This window comes from Rhinopithecus bieti, unplaced genomic scaffold (assembly GCF_001698545.2).
Source record: "Rhinopithecus bieti isolate Rb0 unplaced genomic scaffold, ASM169854v2 scaffold_1853, whole genome shotgun sequence".
Lineage (NCBI taxonomy): Eukaryota > Metazoa > Chordata > Mammalia > Primates > Cercopithecidae > Rhinopithecus > Rhinopithecus bieti.
Genome location: NW_016804151.1, coordinates 879,791 through 903,393, shown reverse-complemented (window position 1 = coordinate 903,393; position 23,603 = coordinate 879,791). Strand labels below are relative to the sequence as shown.

Here is a 23,603-nt window from a genome sequence, read left to right as displayed (position 1 = left end):
AAATAAATAAATAAATAAATAAATAAATAAATAAAATTAGCCTGGCATGCTGGCGGGTGCCTGTAATCCCAGCTACTCAGGAGGCTGAAGCAGGAGAATCGCTTGAATCCTTGAATCTGGGAGGCGGAGGTCTTTCAAATTTTCTTTGGAGAGTCCAAGAAAGATTCCATGTAAACTAGCAGTATTTGAAATGGGCATTAAATAGTAAGAATTTGACAGATTGAGCCGAGATCGCGCCACTGCACTCCAGCCTGGGTGACAAGAACAAGACTCTGTCTCAAAAAAAAAGGAAAAATTGTTCTTTTCCTTTGATCATCCAGAACACTCTGCACCTCTAAAGGCACCCAAATTCTGTCTAAACTACCATCCCCAATAATAACACTCATAAACAGGTAACTATGTTACCATGTGACAGATACTCTCCTAAGTGTTTTACATGTATTAATTTAATTTTTACAACCACCACATGAGGAGGGTACTACTATTGTCCCATTGTACCGGTGAGGAAGCTGAGGCACAGGCAGGTTAAGTGACTACTTAGCTCGCAGAACTATTAAGTGGCAGAACGGGGATGTGAACCCAGGGAGTCAGGCTCCACAGAATACATGTTCTTTACCTTAACACTGTGTAAGTTCTGACTACACTCTATGCTAGTCTATACTGGATTCTGTTAAGGGAAAATATTTTTTTTTTCTATCCCAAAACAGTATCTTTCACAAAGTAGGAACTCAAGTATAGGTTGATTGTTTGAACTCCTTTTGGTCACAAAATATGCTCTACTCAAGCTATGCCTGTTCTTAAGTAATCAGAAATGGCCACTGCATACACAGAAAAGATGAAAATAAAATGAGATGAAAACCTCTGGGAGGAGTGGTAAGCAAAAGTTGAATGGGTAGAAAGTTTTGAAAACCAAGTAGAGATTTTTAAAGGGGAGGGAGGGGACTGCAGGTTATTGAGGACAGAGATATTAAACTTGTGCTTTGGAAGATTAACCTGAGAGCAGCAATGTTTACATGTAATCGATGAATAAGAAATGGAGAGAGTGAGAGGGCAGGATGCTGTCAGAGTTATCCCACGTGCGAAAGGAGGACAGCTGAGACTCTGATGGTCAGAATAGGAAGAAAGAGGAAAAGGTGTTTCCTTTATTCAAAAAGATGTTTTGAATAAAGAAATTACAATATGTGTTAGATATAGGAAGATTTTAAAAATAAAAAAGGAAACTAAACTATGTTTATTTTCTAAGTTTCTAGACTGGTACACCACTGAAAGAAACTGCATCAATTAGAAAAGCAGATTTTAAAACTGAGCTTTTAAAATAAATAAATAAATAAATAAATACAGACCAGGAACAGTGGCTCATGCCTGTAATCCCAGCACTTTGGGAGGCCAAGGCAGGAGAATTACTTGAGCCCAGGAAGGAGTTCAAGACCAGCCTGGGCAACATAGGGAGACCCTGTGTCTACAAAAAAAATTTTTTTAATTAGCTGGGCATGGTGGCGCGCACTTGTGGTCTCAGCTACTTGGAAGGCTGAGGTGGAAGGATCTCATCAGCCAGGGAGATTGAGGTTGCAGTAATCAGTTTTCCTGCCATTGTCCCATAGCCTGAGTGACAGAGCTAGACCCTGTCTCAAAAAAAAAAAAAAAAAAAAAAAAAAGAAGAAGAAGAAGAAATACAGTTTACCTCTAAAACACCCTTAACCACAGCTGCTTCATGGAATTAGCCATTCCATACGCTGACAAGCATAATGATTTTTTGAAGGGCTAGACCCAGGGAGGTCTTAACTCTTTTATAAGTCTGTCATTTCTTACCTACCTACAGACAACCTATAGAAAACACACATTTTTTTAAAGCCAGGTTTCTGGCATCCATCAAGCCTAATCATAGACTGTTTAAGACAAACAAACAACAACAACAAAAAAAAAAACCTTCAAAGTCCTTTTGCTCAACACCCCTCCTGACTACACCATGCCAAGCAGCCAGCAAGTCATCAATCGCCAGTCTCTACCCTTATGGGGATGGAATACTTACTGTTTCACAGGCAATCCATTCCATGTTTTAAAGTGTTCTATTGAACAGTCTCCCCCACGTTAAGTTTAAGTCTGTCTGCCTGTAACGTTCACCCATTTGTTCTAATGATGTCTTCTGGGGAGATACTGAGTCAGTCTAATCCTTTTCCAAGTAACAGCTCCTCAAATATTTAGAGACAGTATCATGAACTCACCAACTATTCTCTGACAAATGTCTCTCATAACAATTGTTAGCCTGGGTATCCTGACAACACAGTGCATAGCAATCCTGTACCCACTGGATCAGCAAGCTCGTTGAAGGAGCTGCTGCATATCAGAGCCTCGCGCAATTCCTGGCATACTGTGGACTCGCAACATATGATTCTTTGTAAATGACTCAGTAAATGGACAAATCCATCTGCTAATAGAATTTTCAAACATGTCCTTTCTTAACTGGTTGTATCATCTACCTACAAACAACTTTATTAAATTCTGTCTGTCCTCAAAACTCAAATAAATTTCATATAAAGAAAATACAAATTCAGAAGTAATCTGGAAGATAGACAGGTAAATGAAACATCTTACTAGGAAACCTCAATAGGGGAAAGGCATTTGTATGGTATACATATAATGCATTTTGGAATGTCTGAATTTGTATTACATGTACATATCACTTTTCAATTAAAAGACATAAATAATAAAGTGATTTATTTATTATTAAAATAATAAAGTTATTTCCATTTTAATTCATCCTAGTGGAATAGTAATGGTATAGCGTGAATTGTGTCTTCTCTAATAAAAAGATGTGTCCTGGGCTGGGCGCGGTGGCTCACGTCTGTAATCCCAGCACTTTGGGAGGTCGAGGCGGGCGGATTACGAGGTCAGGAGATTGAGACCACCCTGGCTAACACAGTGAAACCCTGTCTCTACTTAAAAAAAAAAAAAAAAACAAAAACAAAAAAATGAGCCGGGCGTGGTGGCAGGTGCTTGTAGTCCCAGCTACTCAGGAGGCTGAGGCAGGAGAATGGCGTGAACCCGGGCGGCAGAGCTTACAGTGAGTGGAGATCGGGCCACTGCACTCCAGCCTGGGCAACAGAGCGAGACTCTGTCTCAAAAAAAAAAAAAAAGATACGTTCTGCCATTTAAACAGAGAATAACCAAATAAACACCTAGAAGTAATATTAGACCAGAGGCATTCAACAATTTTGAGGATAACCCACAGTAAGAAATACATTTTATATTGCAGCCTAGTATGCATATACAAATATGCAACTATTACAAAACTTTCACAAAGCAGTACTTATAACTACCCTGGATGTAGTCTGATACTTTGTTTAACACTGTCAAACACAATCTCACTAAATTGATATCATGGCCCACTATTAGGTCACAATCTACAGTTTAAAAAACACCGTTCAGGCCGGGTGCAGTGGCTCACGCCTATAATCCCAGTATTTTGGGAGGCCAAGGTGGGCGGATCACCTGAAGTCAGGAGTTCAAGACCAGCCTGGCCAACATAGCGAAATCCCATCTCTACTAAACATATGAAAATTAGCCAGGTGTGGTGGCGCACCCCTGTAGTCCCAGCTACTTAGGAGGCTGAGGCATGAGAATTTCTTGAACCTGGGAGGCAGAGGTTGCAGTGAGCCGAGATCACACCATTCACTGTACTTCAGCCTGGGCGACAGAGCGAGACTCAGTCTGAAAAAAAAAACCACTGTTCTAATCCAAGCCCACTCTACTATTCTCGACCAATTTATTGATGACAAAGGTTATGCTTCAGCTTAGATAAATGGCTTGTACAGAGTCAAGTAGCTGATTCATTCAGTTAGCTCCTGCCGTATGCCAGCACTGCACTATGGAAAATGATAAAGGAGACACAGCTCCTGGCTTCATGGAAGCTGCAAATAGTTGGGCAGACAGATGAGGCAACCAACTGTTCAGCAGATTCCTGTGCAGTGAAGTATTAACAAGGGCCACCAAGGAGGGGCCTCTAAATCAGACAGAGAGAGCCGAGGAAGACCAGCAGATGACAGCAGAGGCCAGACTAAACCCAGCTCTCACTGTTCTTGGCGTGCAACCTTACTTACCTTTGGCACACCTTCAACAAATACGCAGGGACCACCTGCCACAGGGATTTGGGGGGGAACCAAATACACCCCAAACTAACTCATTCACAAATACTCCTAATTCCCACAGCAGTTGAACCTTATGGGTCTTTTCTCTTCGTATGTCCCTACAATCTAGTGGACACTCACAAAAGCATTGCTTCCTCCTTCTCATCTCCCCTCTTGCTCTGCAAGCGAGGAACTCATGATCCTTCTGCCACTTCCCTTCTTAATTGACTCTGGGGGGAAAAAAAAAACAAAGCCCTAAGAGAATATTTAACATTCAAAGTACATAATTCAAATCAAGTACCCACACATACATTTTACATGATATGTTTTTAGGATTAAATAAACAGGCTAAAGTTTCTTAAGTTGAATTTAGAAGGACTTCAGTATGCAGGTCATTCTATTGGTATTTAGATGAGAATGCAGAAATCTCACCACACAATTGTTGCTGTCCTGGTAGTAGGACTCAGAACCATGCTAGGATCCATAAAAATAATTGCAAGCCTTTGCCCCTCTTTTCAAAATATGAAGAGAATGGGTCTCAGTTTTATTAACCAGAAAACATAAACAGACACACATATACAGGGTTCTAAACCTCCACTAGATAAGAAACCCAAAGCTATCCTTTTCAAAGCTTCTGAGGTATATCTAGTAACTTAAAAATAATGTAATTCCAAATAGAACCAGCTAACTAGCTCAGAGCTAAAACTGACGGTTAACAAGTTATGGGAATGTCAACCAAATCAGAATATGAATCTTTACACTGGAAATAAAAAGAGCTATTGGGTATTATTTCAACATCTACTACAAAAATGTTGATACTTCTTTTAAGGTTTAATTACATCTTACTTCCTGAACCCTTGGTTGTAGATGTTTTCTATGGGCTCAGACCATACTCTTGCTAAGTAGTTCTGCTTCACCAACTAGACTTCCTCAATTGTTTTTCCCCCTTCTAGCCCACCTTTGCCTGCAATTTCATCTAACACTTCCAAAAGAAAAGGAACATGCTAAGAATGGTTTACTTTATATCACAGAATCGAATATCTTCCTTAAAATCTATTCTCTAGGAAAAGCTAAAATAATGTCAGAAAATTCATTTGAATTCTATTATCTCTGTTATTAATTCTATTTTGTTCATTAATCTTTAGTACTCACCATGTGACTGCTAGTATGTCACCTAACTTTTTTCCAGCTTAATCTTCTTTTATTTCTAAATTAAACAAAACATGCTTTTGCTATCTTCTCACAGAAATTCGAAAGATTAATGAAATAATAGAAACTGCTTTGGAACTCTTGGAAGGGAAGAGTATACAAACTGGGTTCACTTTGCATATATTGATTTAAAAAAAAACAAGAACACACTGTGACAATGCATTTAACGAATGTGGGCAATGCTTTCTTTAAAGAAGGCTCAAATATATTCTATTAGCCTTGTCTACAAGTAAGCATTTTGATGCAACTGTAATTTTCCAACATTCACAAAAAGAATTTGCAAATACGCATTACCATCTGCCTCAACTTACTTTTGTTTTTAAAATACTCAAAAAATGTCCAGTCTAAATAAATGATTTAAATTAAGAGCAATCAGTTATTGAATGCATACTATGGGCCAGGCACTTGATACCATCTTACTCAGAACTCGCACACAGATTAAAAGGTGAAGTCTGCAATCTCTATTTTGCAGATGAAGAAACTGAGGCCAAGTGAGGCTAGGTTCCGTAATGAGGAGCCATGCTACCAGCGAGAGTCAGAGGCAGGACTCAAGAGCAGCCAGCAAAGCCTGCACTCCATCACCACACTGTGATGATTCCTCTTCAAATATTCACTTTTGGGGAATCTAAAAAAACAAGCACCATAAACAAGTTTAGTCACCTACTAAATTACTTATTAAATACATTAGTCTTTCAATTCCAAGCCACTGAAAGGATAAACAATGAGGTCCTTCAGAAGCCCTAGCTACTGCTATCATGTATGTATATTCTATTCATGGGTATATCATGACCTTGAAGCAGCGGGAAATAAAAATGACACACTGTAACAAAGGAGCACTGAGGCACATTTTCAACCCTTGGAAATAAAGGACTTGCAGCAGGGATATTAGGGAAAAACAAGATCTAAAACAATCCTGTATCATTCATATAATTCAGGAATTAAATGTATCATTATTTTCCTCAACAACTGCTCTGTTTTTATTATCAATTAACACTAAAGATTTAACACATTAATGCTTGCTGAAAAATTAATTGTTAAAATAATCTCTATAACATTAATGGACCTCAATGTCATTCAATGCACTCTAAGAATACAAACACACACACACAAAGAATAGAAAACAGGCAAACTGAAGGAAGCAGATTTGCTACACAAAAATATCTTTAATTTACCTAAAAGTTCACCCACTTGTTTAAATAATCACATTTCCATTTAGATTTATTTACATACAACTTTTCAGAAGCTTGTGTTGGTTTAAGCAAGGCCTATTGATGACCATCTCAGGCATATCTTTCTAGCTAATGCCCACCTTGTGGATAAATATTAATAATGTGTAAAAACATCCAATATCCTATTTAGCCTTTTCCTGGGCCCATCTGTTCCCTAAAAGTCACACTTTACTCATGAGTGTGCTATTTCAGTCAAATTAACTTGCCTAAGTCTGAGAAAAATTCTGCTCCCTGTCTCCACTATTCTGTATGGGGAAAAAAAAAAATGTAATAAAATGTAATGTCACTGCTGGTCAACTATCAAGAAGAGTAATGAAGGAGAGTATCAAGGAAGAGAAAAAGGCTGGCCCAATGCAAAGGGATGGGAAAAGGAGGAGGCAGGGTAAGGGTTGGAGGGAGGTGCTCTAAAACAGTAAGAGGAGGAAGAGAAGATGATGAACTGGCACAGGCCTCCCAGTTCCTAACATTAAGTTCCAAACTAAGCTCTGATTTTTTGTGACCTTGGGCAAATCTCTGGTTCTCTGTATCTTACTGTGGCTCCAGCAAGTTAGAGAAAATCAAGCCAGAGGAAAGCTTCTTATAATAATGTCATCAAATGTCAGTCTTGCTACTAATAGAGGAAGAAAAGCTAAGCTACCTATGACCACACACACACACACAAAGAGAGTAATAAATATGGTATTAATGAACCCTCTAATTTGTTGGAAATGATTTTTAATTCGTGAAATGCAAATCATCTGGTGTCAATTCCTTTACCCTCCTCCCATTCTAAACAATTCATTCCATTTTCAGGTTTGCCTTTAGGACATTTTCCCTGACATTTGTATCTTCGACTTATTCTACTCCTTTAACTAAATGACTTATTCTTTAAAACGAAAATAGAATTCACCTCCCTTAAGTATTAGTGTCTTGGAGGTCCTTATAAAATAGTTGATCTGACCCATCCCACTCTCAATTAACCTTCACTGCATCCAGTTATATTTTTAATCTCTCCAACCTCTTTTTTTTTCCTTGCTGCTCTTCTTTAGGGCCCTCTCCAATGTACAGTATCTCTTTGTGATAAAGTCACAGTCTAAATTCAATGCCTTGTTGTCAACTCAGAAACTGAGACACAGATCACCACCTTCCTGCTTTGACATGGATACTTCAGTACATGCAGGCTTGAGCTAAAATGATACTGGCTGCCAGATGACACTGGAAACTCATATATTGTCTACTTTCCACTTATATTCAGTTCAATTTCAGAACTGTAGTTTTCAGGGATTTTGTAAAAATAAATTGACATACTATAATTTTTTATCCTGAATAGTCTGCATTATATCTGACTACCTTCATTTTACATATGCATTTGAAAGTTGTCTCATACTTTATCCTGTCAGTTCTCTTTTTATACATACATCAGCTTCATATTTTCTTGTATATTCTTACCCAGTATACTTAGAACTCAATAAATACATGTTCATTGGTTTTATGTGTCCATATTTCTCAGGAGTTCCAGTAGGAGTCATACTGAATGCCAACTTGGCTGCTTACTAGCCATACGATTCTGGGTGAATGACTTGTCTCTCCAACCCTGAATATTCTCCCCGTATTGACATGGGGATATGGAAACAGGTAAGGAATAGAAGGTATGAAAAGTGTCTAGCAGAATCCATGTCTGCCACCCCATAATGGCTAAGCAAATGTTGGCCCCCTTTTTCCCCTCTACTTTATAAAATGTATTTAGTATAACATAATCCATAAGAATTTTTAAATCAATGCAGAGAGTGTGAGAAATTGCAATGCAAACTTGGACTAGGATAAATTGCAAAACTTTGGCCATACAGAAAATTAAATTGGATCATTCTATATAGCATATGAGCTTGGGACTCTCTTGACTTGGCTCTGGTAGCAGAGGAAAAAAAATAATCTATTTCTTTCTAGATACTTGAAGTCCCTCTAAAATAAATCACAATAATAAATAAAACTTCATAATTTAACTTACTAGCCTTGCAAAAGGTACTACCTAAGAAGAATACCTAACACTCTAAATGTATGCTCCATTGAAGAGAACCCGATAGCCTACCCTGTAATCCAGATAAAGATTAAGTTTCCATTCCTCCAAGGTTCTGGGTGACTGCCCAACTTCATTTGTAAAGAAGTTAAATCAAGTGCATTTTTGGATAACTGTTAATCATAAGTACATTCCAAAACAGAGATATCCTATCCAGTCCAGTTACCTTAGTTGTATTGCTTCTCACACATTATTAATTTAAAAAAGAATTCATTTGATGGTGGTAATTAAATACCACCAACTGTTAATTTGTGATAACCTAAATGTATATTATATAATGTTAATTCAACAAAAATATTTTTGTGATTTCAAGTTCTACCAATTCATTATTGGATGAAGAAAAGTTCATGTTTTGACACTTTATTTATAGACCCTTGGGAACTATGAAGTATGGTTCTCAATAATTATGACATTTTAATTCTTAGCACCATTTATCTAATAATACTTAGAAGCAATTTCTTGAAAAATATCAGCATAATCACTTTTAAAATATTTTTTATTTCATCCTCATTAATCACAAAACTTTTTCTATTTGTGCAGAATTGACAGTCTATTTACAACTCAGACTAGAATAAAATAATGTGGACTCTTCTGCCTATATAATTAGCATTGAAAAACTAATGCTTCTAACAAGTGTGTCATTTTAAAACATCTGCGTATTAGCAACTAGTACAGTTTTCACTTAACACCTCTATAAACGAGTTATATGCACTCTAAAAACATACTTAAACAATCCAATTACATTTTAAAACTCTCTTTACCAATGTCTAATTACCAAAGAAAAATACTTATCTTTTAATAAATGTTGCTTCTACCTAAGGGGTCACCTCAAATTTTCTATGAAACGAGGCAAGGTAAACATATATAAATAAATATGAATAAAATCATTAACATAGTTAACTTCTTGTTTACTATTATTATTTGAGACAGAGTCTTGCTCTGTCAGCCATGCCGGAGTGCAGTGGCACAATCATGGCTCACTACAGCTTTGACCTCCTGGACTCAAGTGATCCTCCTACCTCAGCATCCCGAGTAGTTGGCACTACAGGCATGCTCCACCATACCTGGCTAATTTTTTTTGGTTTTTTGTAGAGACAAGATCTCACTATGTTGCCTAGACTGGTCTCAAACTCCTGGGCTCAAGCAATCCTCCCGCCTTGGCTTCCCAAAATGCTGGGGTTACAGGCATGAACACTGTGCCTGGCCAGCTTCTTATTAATACAGGCAGCATTTATATAGGGAGCAAGAAAGAAGTTAAAAGTATTTATCAGAGGAAATGGTAAACCTCAATATGGAGGATGCAATATGGCACAGAGATTCTAGAGCATGGGTTATAGTGATCAATACCTCTAGTTGAATCTTAGCTCCACTGTTTTTATATTAAATTAAATTATCCTTTAGTGAGTTACTCAAACTCTCTAAATCTTAATTTCCTCTTCTGTAAAATGGAAATCATAAGAGTACCTACCTCTTTGGGGTTTTATGAGGACTAAACGAGATTATTCATATAAAATCACCCAGAATAGTATCTACACATAACAAGCACTCAATAAATGTTAACCATTATTATCATCACCACTGTACTATAAATATATGCATATGTATAATGAAAATAGTTGAATAAATTTAATTCTTCTGTATACAAACCAGACCAATAAGCAGACCCAAGCCAGCTAGTAAACCCCTATGTTGAGATTATAGGTCTCAGGTTCTATTCATTAGATCTTAAGCTGCCTCTCATTGCCAACATATATCTCATCCTGCACCACCAAAAGAACAATCTGGTTACTCATGCTATATCAAATTAATATGCAAGTTCATCACTTCAGCAAGAAAATCACAAACAACTGGTTCATTCATGACTCATTTTATTCATAACAATCTCAAACCTGTCACCCAAAAACCAGCTTTTACAGCGACCACTAAATGAAGGAAACATATTCACATCCGAATTCATTCATTGGTGTCAAAAAAACTCAATATAAACAAACTATCTGAGAGAAGATACAGTTAGTCCACTAAATAAGGATTGCTGAGAAAATGCATCATTATTTTGTAGAGAAGAAGCTTCAGTCAAGAGCAAACATAATTAATTTACACAAGTGATGACCCTTGGTTTTTATGGCTGCATTCAATAACTGCACATTAGATCAGAGTCTAAAAATGAAAACAGTTTCGTGTAAAAGAGTAAAGTTGCATCCTTAGGAAAGAAACGTATTTTTATTGCAAAATTCCTGGATAATGACAAGAAAGTGCTAAGATGTTATAGTAGAAAATGGATACAATTTTTTCCACCTAGGCTGAATATCAAAATAGAAAACTCCATTTTCCCTAAGGTTGGCTTATAATTGGAAATTAGATTCCTCAATAATTTAATGACTGAAATCTTTATTAAAGTCAAATGACCTTCCTAATTAAATTTTCTCCTTAATATATAAGCTCTGCTAGGCAGGTGTTATGTCTACATATAATACAGACTTTACATATGGATTAAATGACCTTTTTCCTCTACGTTCACCCTTTTCTTTGATTTGACATTCTAACGGTTTATTAGTGGTAAAACTTTTTAAAGTACAACAAATTACTAATGCATTCTAGTAAGTGTTCTGATTGTTATACTTGTAATGTCCCTATTTTTTATTCCATCTTGAAAAATATTCAAGCTTAAATATTTTACTCTTCTATATTTCTTTCTTCAAATTATCATTTCAAAAGAACATAGCTAGTGTGGGGAAATGTGTACAATTTTATTATAACATTAAGAAGAATGTTAGGATTTCAAAACCTAGAAAGTAGAATTGTGATATGTGCATACAATTGACATTAAGTTCAAAAGCTCTGACTACAAACAATACACTTACATCTAATATAGGCTCATCCAAGTAAATATATGGAAGATGCATAAAAATACGGTAATTTCATTTGAAATACTTACAATTTTAATCTTTAAGTATTTGTTTAAAAAAAACAAAAATAGTTAAATAACACTTAAGGTGTCATGACAAAAATGCCCTGGCATTTGGAAAGCCAAAAATATATTATCAAAACTCACTCTTTGGATGTCACTTTAAATCTAGTAAATTTCACTGGCAACGAATGAAAGAAAGTAACTGTTATATGTTTGAAATAACACATTTATCCATCACTTCACCAGAAGGCTAAGATGACGTAGGCAAAATGCTTTACCTTCACTTTGCTCATTAATCAAAAAAATATGTAAAAATGGGGTGTAGTGATTAAGTGAATTACTCAAGGATACAAGGCAATTTTACTTTATTAGGTTTCTTATCCTTCTAGTTCATACAGGAAAAAAAAAGTATCATCTGAAAGATGGAACATCATTTGAGAGAAAGGAATATGTACTTTATGAACACTGACATTTCCAAAGGAAATGTGGGCATATCCAGCTCTAAATTTTACACATCAGCAAACACTAACAAAAAAAGAAAAAAAGAACAGAAACAGGAACCTTCTGCATCCCAAGTCACGAATGAGTCAAATAAAAAGAATAAAGTACAATCTCGCCAGCATTTTTTCTTGGATACTGAACATTTCTACCTGGTTTTCTACTACTAGGAAACAGATTTCAGCTTTCATAATGCTTTCAAATGGGCTCTTCTTAGCAAATGTCTGCACTCTTCAGTCTAGGCCATTAAGGTAACTTAATCCCTCAAGAATTGCTCAGTGGAAGAAATGCTCATTCCCAATTCAAAAATTAATTCCTTAGCTGTTTCTGTATTAAGAGTCATGAGGAAAACCACAGCTACAATTTAGATTCAGAATGTTATCTTGAAGGCTAGCAAGACAAATAGGAGCTTAGAGAACGGAAGATGATGCTGGGGGAGGGGGCGCAGTGAGAGTGCGAGAAAGATGCTGGTCAGTTCCGAGATGATGCAGGAATGACATGGCACCTGGACAACACAAGTCCACCCACTGCCAAGTCTGTGCCTAGGGCTCTCTCACAGTTGTCTGGAGCTGTGAATAGGTGCACACGCAAACACACCACCTTTTATTCTTCGACTCTCCGGGAGGAGAATGGTGGGGGAGCGTCTCTGGATAAAGCTTCACCACAACAAACGACGTCTTTCTCCTCGCACCCCGCCTCCCCAGCTAGAGGCAGGCAACAGTAGACAGCTGAGAGGAACGAGAACCCAGGCAGAAGGAAAGCATCTCCACCTAGGGGAGGGGGCTCGGGGGATAAAGCCCCACAGCCTCGCAGGGAGCCTCGCGGAGGGCGACAGGAAAAGGAGGCGGGTGTTGAGCCAGGAAAACAGGAGAGGGGCACTGGGAAGCTTTCGGCGCGCTACGCAGGGAGGCTGCCCGGAGCTGGCGCGCACCGAGGGGGTGGGGGTCGATCCCGGGGCGGAACCCTCCCCCGACTCCCCGACTGGAGGACCGGGAGGAAATGGCTTTGTATCGCACGATGAAAGGCAGGCAGGAGGGCCACCAGGCAGGGGGTGGCAGGGGACGGAGGATGCCCAGAGCTGGAGGACCCCGCCCGCCCCACGGACACCGCCACTCTGCCCCCCATTCCACCGCAGCGCCTGGTCCACCCACCCTCTGGCTCCCGCTGCCGGTCCACGTTCCAACGGCCCGGAGCAGGATCGCCCCCCGCCGCATCCTCACTCAGCGCCCTGCGCGCTCACCTGCCCACGAAGTTCTCGAGCACCGAGCTCTTGCCGGCGCTCTGGCCGCCCACCACGGCGATCTGCGGCAGCTCCAGCAGGCAGCTCTGTCCCAGCGCCGAAAAGGCGTCCTGTAGACGGTTCACCAGTGGGATCAGCTCCTCCATCTCCCGGTTCCCCATCTTGCCCGAGGGGCCGGCGACCAGCTCGCGTCTACGACCTGACCGGGAGTAGGGGGCCGCGCTGCGCTGGCTGCGGCTGCTGCGCCGGGCTCAGCCCGCCGGGTCCTGGCGCAGACGTCGGAGCCCGCCGCCAGCCCGCCGCTTGGCTCTGACAGCTAACGGCCCGCAGCGCGCCTGCGCGGGCGAGCAGGGGCGTGGCCTGGCTCCGCGATGCCCCGCCCCCGGTCCGCGTCTGCCCCGCCCCGGGCGTCCCAACCCACCACCCGGCCCCGCGCGCAAGCACTGCCTCCCAGCTGCGGCCAGATGCCACGGCCTCTGCGTTCTGTGGCCAACGCTCAGAGGCCAAGTTACAGCGCCAGGTCAGTGAATGGCATGAAATCAGCAGCCGCGGCAGCGTTGTTCTCTTTCAGCGGCTACCAAGCCAAAGCCCAGTGGAAAGCACTATCTCCGCTAACAACACCACACGGTCACCAGCAAGAGCAGCACCGCCGCCGCCACCACCGGGGCACCGCTGCCAGAGTACACTTCCCAAAAGGATATCTCTGTCACGCCCTTCTCCAGAACCGCGATGACTCCTCGCAGGGTGGCAGGCCTGTTGGAGTCTAAATTCTTCATGCGACATCCATCTAAGGCCCTGAGTGGTCTGACCTTACCTAATTCTTCATCTGTAATGACTTGTCCTCCCCAGCCCCGCATAAGCACAGGTAGAGTCTGTAGGGTTTACCTGCCCCAACACACCCCTTCAATCACTCTGGCCTGTGAGACTTCTCATGCCATTTGCCCTCCCAGTCTATCTCCTTCTACGGAGTCTATCCAGAACCAGGTACCCTGGACGCATTCTGTGAAATTTAGCACATTGAGAAGTGACTGTGTGTGGGGTCCTGTGCCTGATGATCGGGACACAAAGATAAATGGCCATGCTTCTCTTAGCCTCCACAGAGGGTTCCTTTTTAGTCTGCTCCTCAAATACTGATGCTTCCCAAGGTTTAATATATGGGCATTTTCTTGTCTAATGCTTGTCCTTCAGCTGAGGACTTTCCCATAGCTTTAACTCTACATAAAGGCTGGCGACTACAGAAATTTACATTGCTAGACCCTGTCTCTCTTCTGCAACTTAGACTTTACTCCAAGAGGGGCCCAGACTACTACCTGAGTGTCCAAGTACCACAAACTCAATTTATTCAAAACTGAAGTCATCTTTTGTAATCTCAGCATTTAATGTACAGTTCCTTCTAACTCTAAAAAGACTTGTATTAAAATGTTCATAATGACAAAAAAAAAAAAACCTGAAAATAACCCAAATGTCTATCAACAGGTGAATGAATAAACAAATGTGGTATGTATATATAGTGAAATATTATCTGCAACAAAAAAGAAGGCTTTTGATATAGCAACAATCTCAGATACATTATGTAGAATGAAAAAGGCCGAAGAGCATATATTGTTTGATTTCATGTACGTGAAGTTCTACAACCAGCAAAGCTATTCTATGGTGATGGAAATCAGAACTGTGGTTGTCTTTGAGGAGTGGAGATTGACTGTAGGAGGCATGAGGAAACTTTCTGGAGTGACGGAAATGTCCCATGTCTTGACTGGGATGTGGGCATACATTTGTCAAAACTCCTCAAGCTAAACTTTTAAGTGATGTGTATTTTACTGTACATTACATCTCAACTTTTTTTTAAAGCAGCAGAAAAAGACAAAACTGAATGCATCTCCACTGAAGTGGATCTCTATTAGAATGTCTGCCCAGGAAACCTTTTCTAAGAAACACTCCATCCAATGCATGCTTGTAGCCAGAGCAGTCATGAAGATAGAAAGGCATAAAGAAAAACTGAGCCCTGGCCATAGCTGTGTGCACCAGACTGGGCACCTGACTCGAGCTGTACCAATCAAAGCCCTTTCCCAGGAATATGCAATTGAGAGAGAGATTGGCCTTTGTCTGAGTGACTGAACTATAAATGAGGAATAACATTGGCAACTATGATTAGTAAGATTTCACCAGTAGAAGGGAAGTGCTCATCTTCAGAGAAAGAGAAAAGTACAAAGACACAAGGAGAGGAGCAGAGGGAAAGAAGAGGGAAGATCCTGATAGTACTTGTATCCTCAATCTTGTTCATGTCTGAGTCCAACTATAATCCTGTCCTGAGTTCCTTGTACAACCTCCCCCCAATAAACTTACAATAAATTCTCCTCTTTGCCTAACCTAATTCAACTCAGATTTCTTTTACTTGCAATCAAAGAATCCTATAAACACATTCTCATGCTAGAGATAGTGTGCTCCCTATCTCAGGGAGAAGCCTGCCCAATCCCAATCCAGAATCCGGAAGTCATTCTCACTTCACTTTTCCCTCTCTCTCCTTCATTGCCTACACCAAATTGGTACCCAAATAATACCCATTCTACCTTCCTAGAACCCATTTTCTCTCCATCCTTGCTGCTAGTGCCTCAGTTATAACCATCATTTATCTAACAACCATCTTCCTCTATGCTCTTCGTATATACATATACCCTGAATAGATTTTCATTATTGCCCTTGGCATATTGCATTAAGTCACTAATTTACATGTCCCTCTCTTTCACTCTAATGCCCTTCCCAAAGATACCCACTTTTTAATCACTGGAACCTGTGAATGTTACCTGAAGTGGCAAATGGTTCTTTGTATATATAATTAAGGACCTTGGAATGGGAAGATTATGCTAGATTATCCAAGTGGATACAGTCTACGCACATTAATTCTTAAGAGCAGAGAACCTTTCCAATCTGTCCAATCTGCATCAGAGGGAGATATAACTGGGGAAGAGTCCCAGAGATGCACGGAGAAAGGGGACCAGAAGCCAAGGAATGCAGGCAGCCTCTAGAAAGTGGGAAAGGCAGGAAACACATTCTCCCTCAGAGCCTCCAAAAAGAACATAGCCCTGCTGACACGTTGATTTTATTCCGGGGAGACCTGCATCAGACTTTTTATTTATTTACTTATTTATTCATTTGTTTATTTATTTGAGATGCAGTCTCACTTTGTCGTTCAGGCTGGAGTGTAATGGCATGATCTCAGCTCACTGCAACCTCTGCCTCCCAGGTTCAAGCAATTCTCCCACCTCAGCCTCCCGAGTAGCTGGGACTGCAGGTGTGCACCACCACATCTAGCTAATTTTGTTTTGTTTTGTACTTTTAGTAGAAATGGGTTTTCACCATGTTGACCAGGCTGGTTTCGAACTCCTGACCTCAAGTGATCCGCCTGCCTCGGCCTCCCAAAGTGCTGGAATTACAGGCATGAGCCACCATGCCCAGCCCTGCATCAGACTTCTAACCCACGGTACTATAAGAAAATAAATCTGTGTTGTTTGAAAACACTAAGTTTGTCGTAAATTGTTACAGCAGCAATAGAAAATTAATACAACTCCTTGAGGGCAGGATCCATCTTTGTGATTCTAAAATGTCCGGCGCAGTGCACAGCACCTGAGAAGACCACAGTCCCCTGGCAGCAGACGTAAACAAATTGTTACAACACACATAAGATGTTCGAGGGTACAATAGACTGAACTGTGCCTCCCCCAAATTCATATGTTAATACCCTAACCCCCAGTGTGGCTATATTTGGAGTAAGAAAGTAATTGTATTAGTCCGTTCTCACACTGCTGTGAAGAAATACCTGAGACTGGGTAATTTATAAAGGAAAGAAGTTTTATAGACTCACAGTTCCACTTTCCTCAGGAAACTTACAATCATGGTGAGAGACAACTTTTCACAGGGTGGCAGGACTGAGTGAGTGGAAGCAAGGGAAATGCCAGATGCTTATAAAACCATCAGATCTCATGAGAACTCACTCACTAGCACGAGAACAGCATGGGGTAAACTAACTCCATGATTGAATCACCTCCACCTGGTCCCACCCTTGACATGTGGGGATTATGGGGATTACGATTCAAGATGAGATTTTGGGTGAGGACACAGCCAAACTATATCAGCAATTACAGTTAAATGAAGTCATAAGGATGAAACCCTGATTCAATAGGATAAGCGGCCTTATAAGAGGAGACATCAGAGCACTCTCTTGCTGGCTGGCTCCCTTTCTCTCTGTGTCTGTCTCTCTCTTCCCCCCTCCACTCCCCTCCTCATTGTATGAGGACACAGCAGGAAGGTGGCCATCTACAAGGCAGGAGAGTCCTCATCAGGAACAGAATCAGTGAGTACCTTGATCTTAAATATCTCAGCCTCGAGAACTATAAGAAATAAATGTCTGTTGTTTAAGCTACCCAGTCCATGGTATTTTGTTATAGCAGCCCATGCTGACCAAGACACAGAGTTTGCTTAAAGAACCATGTGATGAAAACCGAGGAGTAACATCTCTGTCAGGAGAGGGTCATGGAAAGCTTCAGAGAGGAGCTGACACTTGACCTGAGCTTTGATGAGTACATCCTGCACTCTGCTACTTGCTGTAAGGTAGAAAAGACCAGGAGCACTAGCCCTTGCCCTAAGTATTTTGTGTTCTAATGTAGGAGACAATGCTACCATGCATTAGACGGAAAATGTATAGCCATTATACAAAGTTCGTGTGCACTGAAGCAATGCCTGTCATCTCTATCCTCCAGAACTTAGTTCAAATCAGTTTCACCCACCTACTTTAAGAAACCATCCTAAACTACTCTTGCCAATTGCTTTCCTTCTTTACTTCCCATTTTTAGAATCAGTACTGTGATAACATGGAACTAAGAGAAATCTAACACACAAAAACACTCAACTCAAGTCTTACAGTGATGTAGACCTTTTCTTATAAGGTAATATGGATAAAAGAAATAGCAAAAGAAAACCTGAAGGGAAAAAGCAGAGGGAAAATTTTGACAAAAACAAACTTTCACCTTTGAAGGTGATATGGTATGGCTGTGTTCCCACCCAAATCTCATCTTGAATTGTAGCTCCCATAATTCCCATATGTTGTGGGAGGGACCCAGTGGGAGATAATTGAATCATGAGGGTGGTTTCCCCCATACTGTTCTCGTGGTAGTGAATAAGTCTAACAATATCTGATGGTTTTATAAGGGGAAACCCCTTTCACTTGGTTCTCATTTCTCTATTGTTGGCTGCCATGTAAGATATGCCTTTTGCCTTCTGCCATGATTGTGAGGCCTCCTTACCCACATGGAACTGTGAGTTCATTAAACCTCTTTTTCTTTATAAATTACCCAGTCTCTGGTATGTCCCCATCAGCAGTATGAAAACAGACTAATGCAGAGGGTGTGTGTAAAATCAAAGAGGGGAGCCCACTCAGTCACCTGGCTTCCTAATCTACCACACAATCACCACAGCCCTATTTCAGCACCATGTAATCAAGGCCAGCTCCTGCTCTCAGGCTTTCATGTTTGTTTCCATACCACTTTCCTAGCAAGCAAAAAGTTCACAGCCTTTTTTAGGTGTGGCTCTATATACAGTTAGAACTTTTAATAAACACATCAGAACACATATCTAAATGAGTATTTTCCTTCAGGTTCATTTGAAAAGCAACAAACTTATTGTAATAATGCTGCTTTTTCACACAATGTAAGTGGAACTCCTCCTTTGAAAGTGAAAAGCCTTACCAAGTCTGAAAAAAAGTCAGACTCAGTAATCCACAGTCATACTTCATTTTAGATAGAATATTACCCATCTTGATTTCCTACCTCATTCATAAGACATAGCACTAAATAACACCTACTAGTTACAAAACTTAAATATATATTACATATATATACACATACACATATAGATACATATTATATACATAAATTTTTAAATACACTGCAGGTTGAAGGAAAGCTCTAAGAGACGAGTTAAATTTTTTTTTTGTTTTTTTTTTTTTTTTTTTTTTGAGACAGAGTCTCACTCTCTTGCCCAGGCTGGAGTGCAGTGGCATGATCTTGGCTCACTGCAGCCTCTGCCTGCTGGGTTCAAGTGATTCTCATGTCTCAGCCTCCCAAGTAGCTGAGATTATAGGTGCGTACCACCACACCCAGCTAATTTTTGTATTTTTAGTAGAGATGGTGTTTCACCATGTTGGCCAGGCTGATCTCTAACTCCTGGCCTCTAACTCCTGATCTGCCTGCCTTGGCCTCCCAAAGTACTGGAATTACAGGTATGAACCACCACACCCAGCCTTAGAAAATTTTGAGTAGTAAAATACCTCTGGAAAATATTTAAACTCTCTAAGAAGAGCATATAATCAAATATGTGAATTTAGGAATTCATGTTTTTAAAAAATCAGTCACATTACTGCAGAGTCACATCTCATATATTTCACACAGTGGCCAGCTCAATAAATATTTATGAAGCAGAACCGAACCAAATTTTTAAGCATTTTTCATGTCCATTGCATCACTGGAAAGTAATATTGTTACTCCATATACAATTTATGACCTATTCAGGTCCTTCAGTTCTTTCTCCAAAGGTTTTCTCTTGGATGTATTTGAGATCTACTGAAAATCAGCCTATCTGCAGGTGTCTTTTGAGTTCCATTAAGCTCAGTGAACATCCAATGCAGACACACAGACTTTCAATACTGTAGCCATTATGGTTGACACTTACGTCTCTCAGGGCTACTCTCCTTCAGAAGGCAAAGACTCCGAACTTTATTGCCATATTCTTCATCAGCTACCATCAGGAAGTAACATAACTCTGGTCTCCTATCCCAATTACTTCTGTCCACTTGACATTCGACAGATGGAAACTCACCAGTAGTCTCATTGAAGCATGGATAAATCAGCACACATGCAGGGTAGAAAATTCCAGTAGGCAATTTAAGGTGTTAAGAAAAAAGGGTTAGGAATAACTCTCTCCAGCACATAAGTCTGATTAAGCAGCCAGTCTGTGCATTTTTCTATCAAGTAGGTATAGCTATGTTCTATTGTAAGCATAATCCATATATACTGATGGAAAACAAGAACCACACAGGGTGCCTTTAAAGGGAACATCTCTAGTGCTTTTTAAATCTCATTTAAAAAAAAAAATGAAACCCTCTGTATATATCAATCTATATCTCTATCTCTATATCTATATCTATATCTATATATATTAGGCAAACTATAAATGCCCATTTAAGATTATGTTTATGAAGTTTTCAATGACACAGAAATGAAATAAATAAAATAGTAAATGAGAAAAGAGTACAAAATTGTATATATAGTATTATCATAGCTATATAAAAAACTATGTCTAGAAAAGAAAACCTAGAAATAAACGTACCAAGAAATTCAATGTTATTCTCTATGAGATAATATGGAAAAAGATTTATTGTGCTTTTCCTTTTATTTCCCAACTTTCTACTATAAGTATGTATTATTTCTATAACTTAAAAAAATAAAACAAATGTCATTTGATTGAATCAAATTGGCTTATATATATGCCAGCTTATCAGCAACAAAAATGTTATGTAGTATAAGGTTAAAATAACTTTGCAAATGGAAACAGAGGAGTCCACAAACTCGCCTGTCCCTAAACCTTTGCCACTAACTAGTAGCTGATAACTGTCTAAAGATAACCAAGATTTGGCCGGGCAGTGGCTCAGGCCTATAATCCCAGCACTTTGGGAGGCCAAGGTGGGCGGATCACTTGACATCAGGAATTCAAGACCAACCTGGCCAACATGGTGAAACCCCATCTTTACTAGAAACACAAAAATTAGCCAGGCCTGGTGACACATGACTGTAGTCCCAGCTACTCAGGAGGCTGAGGCACAAGAATCTCTTGAACCCAGGAGCTGGAGGCTGCAGCGAGCCAAGATCATACCACTGCACTCCAGCCTGGGTAACAGACCGAGACATCATCTCAAAAAAAAAAGATATCCAAGATGTTTTCATTGGAAACATTTCTTTCTGACTTGAAGAGCAGAATGCCACACAGCCAGGCTACCATGGTCACATGGACTATTGTTAGTCAAGAATGCATTCAGTATACTAAACTGCAGATTCTCCATAAATGTATAGTTCATACAGGGAGTAGGTACACGAGATGAACTTTGTTTGCTTAAAGCCTATGTCATAATCTATGGCACAATAAGCAAGACACAAAATATTACAAAATTGTATGAACCCATCTATATGACATTCTAGAGAAAGTAGAACTAATCTATAATGACTAAAAGCAGCTGGGTCGAGGGTAGGGACAGGGGATTGACTGTAAGGAGGCATGTGGAAACTCTATCTTGTCTGTGGTACTGATTATATGGTTGGATACGTTTGTCCAAACTCATCAAACTGTACATTGTTTTAAATGGTGTATTTTATTTTATGTAAATTACACTTCAATAAAAACAACCTTTGGGATTTATGATACACTATCATATGACATGTAATGATAATACAGAGTATGACAGTCTCACTCTGGGGACAATCTTGGTAATAGGCAGCCATAATCAGGCTATGTTTTGAGAGTTCAAAACAAAAATATTCCCACCCACTCCAAGAAGCTTCCAGTGACTCCACAATTCTACCAATGTAGAGTCATTCTTATGGAATCTCTGAGTATTTTGTTGATGGGAAAACATCACTTGAAGAAGAGGAGAGTAAGACTTCAAGCCTAGCCAGGAACAGCAGCTAATGCTTGTAATCCCAGCACCTTGGGAGGCCAAGGTACATGGATCACTTGAGTCCAGGAATTCAAGACCACCCTAGGCAACATGGCAAAAACCCCTCTCTACAAAAAAAATACAAAAATTAACCAAGTGTGGTGGCACATACCTGTAGTTCCAGCTACCTTGAGGGGCTGAGGCTGGCGGATCTCTTGAGCCCAGGAAGTCAAGGCTGTAGTGAGCTGATCACGCCACTGCACTCCAGTTTGGAAGACAGAGCAAGAGTCTGCCTTGGAAAAAAACAAAAAACAAAAAAACAACCTCAAACCACTATCAACTATCTCTTACAAAAAATTGCTTTCCAGGCCGACCATGGTGGTTCATGCCTGTAATCCCAGCACTTTGGGAGGCTGAGGCGGGCGGATCACTTGAGGCCAGGAGTTTTGAGACCAGCCTGGAGCCTGGCAAACATGGTGAAACCCCACCTCTACTAAAAATACAAAAATTAGCTGGACATGGTAGTGGGCACCCGGTTAATTTTAATCCCAGCTACTTGGGAGGCTGAGACATGAGAATCGCTTGAACCTGAAAGGCAGAAGTTGCAGTGAGCCAAGATCATGTCACTGCACTCCAGTCAGGCAACAGAGTGAGACTCCATCTCAAAAAAAAAGAAAAGAACTTTCCAGCAGTATCAGCTACAGAAGGAAGGTCTAGGAGTGGGGCAAAGAGACAAGAGTGGAGAGGGTCTGAGAGACACCCCAGAGAGTGTTCTAAGACAAATTTTGCCTATTTCACATAGTCGCCTCTCTTTCATTTTACAGGAGAAATATAAACCTTAGAAAAGCTCATTCCCTAAGTATGCATGTGAAGCCCAGTTGAATACCACTTTCCTCCCTCCTAGAACTTTTGTCCAAGATGGTGGTGATGAGCAACATCCCCGGCTCCTGAATACTTCTCTCCATCCACAAACTATTTTCACATCAGTTATTTCATTAGATCAACTCAATTACCTTTGAAGTAATAAGTAACGGGTAGGTAGCAGTAGCATTCCTATTCTACAGTTAAGAAAACTGAGAGAAATCAGAGCCATTAGTGGACTTAATCAATGCCCCACAGGTAAGAGCTACCAGAAATGTTCCCTGATGTGCTTCAATAGACCATACTTGGATTGTCCTCACAAAACCTTGAACACGGTAACATATACTGTCAACCTTTGCCAACCTAATATGGAGATTGGAAAATGCATAGTAAATTATTGCCCTGAACATGCTTATGAACAAAAGCAGGTTTTATCTTTACATAAATTATTTCAATTTCCATGGTTTAGAATCAGCAGAGTGGGATTCAAATTCCTACTGGCTGTAAGATTCACCATCCTAGGCCTTAATTTCTTCAGTAAAATGAGCATATTAATGTCTGTTCTTATTCATAGAACTTTTGTGAAATCAAATAAATGATGAACACTAAAATATTCTGTGAATTGCTTGGCACTGAATGACTATTAGATGTTTTACTTATAACTAAATAGAGATCATAAATACATTTTGTTAATTACCAAAAGGTGTTTTCTAGATTAATTGTAATTTTAAAATGAATTACGTGATAAAGATCTAGGTAATAAAAATATTTTCAGATAACTTA

General features: G+C 39.9%; 1 protein-coding gene across 3 annotated transcripts in view; it reads right to left on the bottom strand.

Annotated features, from left to right (window-relative positions):
- Positions 1-13,592, bottom strand: part of DNM3 (dynamin 3) — a 574,343-nt gene extending 560,751 nt beyond the window's left edge. For all 3 annotated transcript variants that reach the window (XM_017866907.1, XM_017866908.1, XM_017866910.1), the window contains exon 1: positions 13,262-13,592. In XM_017866907.1, coding sequence (XP_017722396.1) covers positions 13,262-13,422 — 161 coding nt within the window. In that variant the 5' untranslated portion in view covers positions 13,423-13,592. The remainder of the gene's footprint in view (positions 1-13,261) is intronic.
- Between the last annotated feature and the right edge of the window lie 10,011 nt (positions 13,593-23,603).